The 6,684-nt window shown below is 40.1% G+C and overlaps 1 protein-coding gene across 1 annotated transcript; it reads right to left on the bottom strand.

Moving 5' to 3' along the window:
• Nucleotides 1–3,971: 3,971 nt before the first annotated feature.
• LOC128261399 (zinc finger CCCH domain-containing protein 13) lies at nt 3,972–6,404 on the bottom strand. The gene has a single exon (XM_052995077.1). It carries the CDS (start codon nt 6,307–6,309, stop codon nt 4,021–4,023), a length of 2,289 nt encoding a protein of 762 aa, XP_052851037.1. The 5' UTR covers nt 6,310–6,404; the 3' UTR covers nt 3,972–4,020.
• Nucleotides 6,405–6,684: the final 280 nt, after the last annotated feature.

Below are 6,684 nucleotides of genomic sequence, written 5' to 3'. Positions count from 1 at the left end.
GGCAGTCAAAAATCTAGTCACTACAAGCTTATAACGCTTTTAATCATAAGGTAAGATTAGATTATTGTAAGACTGTAGATTACAAAATGTAGAAAAGAACATAAATATAGTAAAAAGATAGATTTTAAATTGACTAAAGGGCATAACCTTGACTAAAGGGTATACAAAAATTGAAAATCACATAGGGAATAACCTTTTTTTTTACTAGCAGAAGGATTAACAAGATATGCGCATATACCCTTAAGCAACTTCTAATGGATGTGAAAAGAAAATATGAAATGAAATTCGAAAAAATTCGAACAGAAGATTCCTTTTTTTTTCGTTTACACTACCAAGTAAAAATGGGAAAGCCGGAACTTAGATAAAGCTATGACTTCCAGAACAATGGAGTTTAATAGAAGAATCAAGACACGCCTTTGAGTACAAAAGTACAAGAAGTCAATTCAATTGTCTGTCAGCCGCATATAAAATCGTTTTATGTATATTTTGGCTACTTTTATTTCTACACTCTACGCTCCATTTTATGGCTTAATACAATTTTTATGTTTTGGCCAATTTTGAAGAGTCAACTGCGGCATCTAAGGAGCAGCACTGGCATGATGGGACACGCTGGCAATAAAAAGCCAAAACACTTGCCGAAAATTGGGCACCTTGTTGTGTGGGGGGGTTTGGTGGTAGGGAGTGTCAACTGTGTCTTTCAATCTTCCCTCTTTCCTGGACCCCTCACCTGTTTGTGCGAGGATATAAAATGGTTTTATGTGCGGGTCTGGGCCCAATTTAATGCTAATCGCCATCGTCATACGTTGCAAGCGCTCGTAAAAGGCACTTCAACTTCATTCTTATTATTAGCGCTATTTAAGAGAGTAAACTGTGGGAAAAGTTTTTGAGGAAATCTCGAGGGAAAGCCCATTTCAATAAAATAAAATTAGCTGTAAGCAATTTTCAGTTTTATTGTTGATTTAAAATTATTTCGTTTATGATCATTGGTAACAAAGGTTAAAAAGCAAAACAATAACGTTTTATTTTATATAAAAATGTCCATATGCTAACAAATGCTATGAAGTAGTTTTTCATAATTGTTATTATTATTATTATAATTATGATAAAATGAAAATAAATTAAATTTCAGTGTTTTATAATTACACTATTTCTTGAGAGTAATTATGTACTGAATTAATGAATTAATTAATGAATATAATTATGATAAAAAGGAAATAAATTAAATTTCAGTGTTTTATAATTACACTATTTCTTGAGAGTTATTATGTACTGAATTAATGCTCTATGAGATTTTCACAACAGTTTTGAAATGTTATACCATTATGTACACACTTAATAAATATTGAACCATTGCTCTAGCTTTGCAATTGCGTTTTGATAAGACCAAACTACCTACAGCAATTATTTGGTAAGCTTAAATCAAAACCCCGGAATTATTAGCACACAAATAAACAAGGTTTGAATTTCATAATTGCATTAACATTAATGTGTAGATTGCCGCAAACAATACAGGCCATAGATCCAAGTATCTTTACTAACTGAAATTTGCTCCTGGGCCCGAACAATAGGAAATTGGTTAAGTTAGGTGGGTGGAAAAGCCAGGACTTAAGGCGGAGGGCAAGTAAGCATGGGAATTAGTGTTCATTAATTAAGCAAACATAAATATATACGAAAATGTGCAGTAGTTTAATCAGACTAGAGGCTTGAACGTATGCGTAATCCTGTTTATTGGTTATCTTCTACCATTTCGCAATGCGTTTTATCATTCAAACTGCACTAACAAATTTCCTATTGTCAGCATAAATTAGGATTTAAGCATATAACTACTGATTGTGTGGAGTAGTTTCGTGGGCCTAACTAGGCTTTTGTTTGGGCCATCTTCATTTTCATGAAAGCGACTCTCATCCAAGAAGGTAAATGCATATTTATTTGCTCATTATTGAGGATGGCTTATTGGATTCGAGAATTAATACCACACTTATGTAGATTCTAAGCTTTTTGACTGGGCAGCTACACATGTCTTAAAATATAGAAGGTGGACTTTTATTGTGCATTATAAAATCAAAATTTCTGTTGTTCAAATAATTTGTGTGTGTTTAAGACTGATTGTAACGGAAAATATATTGGTTTATGTTGATATCTTGTATATATTATAAATTTAATTACGCAAGTTTGGTTTCCATAAAAAATTAATTTTCAGCAGCTAAAACAACTGAAATATATGAACTTAGTAAAGTTTTACCTTACGATTAAGTGCTACTAGCAATCTCTTAACATGTGTGTGCCATGGGGGAATCTTTGCCAATCTTAAAGCTGATATTTATTCACCGACGACAGCCAAGGAGGTTGTACTAATTGCTCTTCTAGGAGCCACTCCCTAAACTTATCAATATGCATGACGAACATTTTGACAAGATTTTTAGAGCTCGTCATTTGCATGTTACATACTTAATTGTTTTCCCATTACCGGCAGCCTACTGACTGCCAGAGCTTCATTAGCACCAAAGCACATGAGGAGCACCCCCTCCCTTCCACTCTTGACTTTACCACCGCTGGAAGTCAGAACGATTAATGTCAACTTGCTTAATAGCATTCCTTTTGCCATGCCTCAACACGAAAAGCGGCTCACCGAACTTAAAGCCTTCTCCCCCACTTTTCGCCGCCTCCATGAGATGGAAAATTAACCGCCCCCCCACCCCCTCACATCCCTTTTTGGGCCAAACTGCAGGCTCAACATGTCATGTCACTTTTGCGGATGGGCGGGAAGCTGCGGTTGTTCGCGTGATGAATTACACGCTCGCCGAAGGACACGATGATGAAGTGCCTGTCATTCGAAGGCTGAAAGAATGCCCAACTGTTCGTCCGTCCGTCCGTCCGACCTTCCTTCCTTCCGTCCATCTGTCCGTCCGGCAGTCTGTCAGTCCCCCAGTCTGTCAGCTTGTCAGTTCGTCAAGCCACGCTTGGCAGCTGCTCGTATTGTTGTAAGTCATTTGCATAGAGCGTCTTCCGCATAATTTATCGACACTTGAGCAAAACTTTAATTACTCCCCATGCCTGAGGAGCAAAACATTTTTTGCCTAGTAATGTGGCAGGGGGTAAAAATTTTTGAGGGGAGAAGATTTCCACCATGTGAATTTTCGCATATGGGGGGGGGGAATTCTCCAAAAGCCTGTGTTCTTTGTCTGCGAAATTCAATGCGTGTTTCCAGCATATCCTTTGGCCATACATAGCACACATATTGCAACGGATTTGGTAAGGGGATTCGGGTGGTTTATGAAAGCTGACTGTGGACTTTTCCCCCCCAACTTTCCCTGCTACTGACTCCCGCCTAATGGCCTTTAATTGAGCGCTGGGAAAATGTTCAAGTGTTTGCGGCTGTTGAAAAATTTTTGGGAAATTCGATATTGAAAATAAAGTGGCTGTAATGCCCGGCTTGGCCAGATTCAGCCAAGCCTCGGGTATTGCTTAAGGTTTTTGTGTTTTTGTGTTTGAGTTTGCCGCTCAGGATTTGTGTGCAGAGTGGCAGAATGTGTTTTGTGTCATAAGTGTTTTGTACTTGCAGAATTATGGCTGAGTGGGCTAATGTTGCGGCTTGGGAAGTTAGTCATTTGAAATTGTTCAATCATTTCATTCTCGATGAGATCATAAATAGATAACTTGGCAGGGTTCGTTTTGATTGTAATTTTTCAAATATGAATGGAAAAAAATGTTTATGATGTATTGCGATTTGCAATAAAAGATAAAATATGTGAATTTCTCCTTTTTTTCTTATTCATAAAACCTTTTTTTGGGCATTAATTTTATAAACTCATCATTCTAAGTTAAGAAACCTAATTAAAAGTTAATTTATTGGGATAAAATTAATTAAGGTTTTTAAATTAATTTATATTATTAAGAGATTAACACCGATACTGATTCAAAGTGAATGATTTAATGAATTATAAAAAATACATACATGACTTATTGTCGGTCCAAAAAAAAAACCTAAAACACGGTGAAAGAAATACACTCCGATTTAATTTAAGGCAATATGCAATCGCACATCCGCTGGCAGACGCGCCTGCGCAGATTTTCGAGGCAGTGCAGCGGTCCGGCGTAATTCTGTTGATCCTTGGCGCCGGAGAGCAGCTTCTGCAGCTCCTGTACGGCTGCAAGGCAGTCGCAGTGCTTGGCGAGACGGGGATTGCGGCACAGGAAGTTGTCGCAGCAGATGGGATCGCATTTGTGGGGGGGTGCTCGGTACTCCTCCTCGCAACATCGATTCCGGATATATTCCCGGTGGCACATTTGGCGATAGTAGGCACGCTGCTGGCGCCTCTGCTCCTGCCGCCTCATATCCCGCATGAAGGGAGCCTCCGGTTCATCGCGGCGATCCTGGAAGTGGCAGATCCTACACTCGCAACTCGGCCGCGGACACGGTTTGCAGGACTTCCTGCGCTTGCCCGCATCCTCTTTGTTGCACTTATACCTTTTCCTGCGTTTGGGCGGTACGATTAACTGGTCTTTCGGTACCTCAGGCTCCAACGTTTCCAAGTATCCTGCTGGAACATCGGTTTCACCTGTGGCACTTTCATCGCTGGGATTTTGGGGCTCGTTCGCCCACGGCAAATTTGGTATCATACTTGGCCTTCCTTTCTCGGACTCCGTTGGCGGTTTTGGTTGTTGGTTTTTCTTTTTATCCAATTTATCCTCTTTTCCTTTGTCTTTATCTATTTCTTCATATAGTTTCTCGTCTATATCCTTCTCTTCACCTATGTCTTTGTCGTTTTCATGATGTTTGTCTTCCTCTTCCTTTGTCCCTCTGTCTTTGTCTTTGTCTTTCTCTTTCTCTTTTTCATTTTCTTTCTCTTTCTCTTTCTCTTTTTCATTTTTCTTCTCTTTCTCTTTGCCTTTGTATTCCTCTTTGTATTTGTCTTTCTCTTTGTCTTTCTCTATGTATTTGTCTGTGTCTTTTTCTTTCTCTTTGTCTTTGTCTCTATCTGTATCTTTATATATATCCATGTCTTTATCCTTATTCTTTTCTTTATCTTTGTCTTCGCCTTCATCTGTATCCTTATCTTTATTTTTGTCTTCATCTGTAACCTTATCTTTATTTTTGTGTTTAGTTTTATCCTTATCTTTGAGTGTGTCTTTTTTGTTATCTCTATTTTTTTCGTTTTCCTTGCCTACGTCTCCATTATTATTATTGCGATCTTCTTTATCATTTTCCTCACCAGTGATTTCATCTCCATTTCCATTTTCATTTCCGGTTCCGGTTTTATCTTCGCCATTCGGTTTACCATCATCACCGGAAGGTGGTCCTGGCTTAAAACCATCACCATTGCCTCCATGTCCATCAGCACCTCCCTGATTGTCATTTTCCTTTGGTTTCTTGGGCTTGCAACAATCCTCGTAGATCTTGCAAAGTGGATCTGGCGAAGATTGTGGCTCAAAGCACTTTAAAAACCTCTTGTACAACTCATCGTAATCCTTGGGCTCGGGGCTCTTCTGCTCCTTTTGTCTTTGGAGCCATTCCCTGAATTCTTTGTTTAAGGGACGTGGATCCAGTTTGTATTTGGCCCATTCATACTGAGTCCAAACATTTCTAGCTTCGCCACAGTCCATGGGACAAAACCAGTGGCGTGGACGCTCATTATGTGGTTTCTTGTTGGGCTTAGGATCCGTTTTGAGGGCTTGATTCCTGGAGATCACTTCCTCCATTCGGCGGTTTATCGCAAAGGAAACATGTGGATCTGTAGGACCATTACAATAAAATGTCTCTAAAGCTTTTCGCGGATCCAGCTGCAGTTGAACATGGGGCATCTGTTGCAGCTGCGATTGCAAGGCCTGGCGATTGAGAACGAAGGGCTTGCAAATCTGAGGGCTTGGGATAATACTTGAAAGTGGCGATTGTATATTTCTGGGACGGTGCCGCCGGGAGACGCCACCGCTGACCTTGGCCAGACAGGACGAAATCAGCCGGTTGAACACCACCGATTCGGGCTGGTGGGTGGGCGAGCCGATGCCATAGAAGCCCAACGTGTCCTTGTGTGGAATCTGCTGCCAAGCGAGCAGCACGTTGTCCTTGACCATGTCGAAGGCTCGCCCACGGCCATCAGCCTCGACGGAGCTGGCCAACCAGCCGTTGGCCCTGTCCTTGGTGGGGTCGAAATGTGAATCCATCGTTCGGATCGAGGGATATGCGTCCACCTTTTGGAAGCGACCGCGCCTGGTGCCTTCGCAGGGTATGGAAATGGAGTTTTGGATGCATGGCGGTAGATGATGCTCCTGACCAGCGGAGCGTCGCCGCCGTAACGTTCTCCTGCTCATTTCCGAATAGATCGGAAAGGACCACTCTTAATTTTCTTTCACTTTTCAATTTTGTTCTGTTTTACATCTGTGTGGCAAACGGCCAGAGTTCTGTGGAAATGAGAGCTAAAGCTAAGACTAACCGATGACCCCATCTGGCCGTGGATTATTGGATGCAAATTTAAGCAACTTAATCCAAATATTGTGTAGGGAACTGGGAGTTGTGGTGATTTCCTAGACAATGTAAAAATATATTATTTATTTAAATAATTTAAAAAAAATGTACTAATGGAACTGTAAGATCGGCCATTTTATTTTATTTACTTTATAACAATGTCAGTCGACATAAAAAATTGTATACAAAATTTAAAGAATATAAATATATAAAGACCTAAT

Source organism: Drosophila gunungcola, unplaced genomic scaffold, assembly GCF_025200985.1.
Source record: "Drosophila gunungcola strain Sukarami unplaced genomic scaffold, Dgunungcola_SK_2 000001F, whole genome shotgun sequence".
Taxonomy (NCBI): Eukaryota; Metazoa; Arthropoda; class Insecta; order Diptera; family Drosophilidae; genus Drosophila; species Drosophila gunungcola.
Note: the sequence above shows the minus strand (reverse complement) of the source record. Positions and strands in the feature narration are given on the sequence as shown.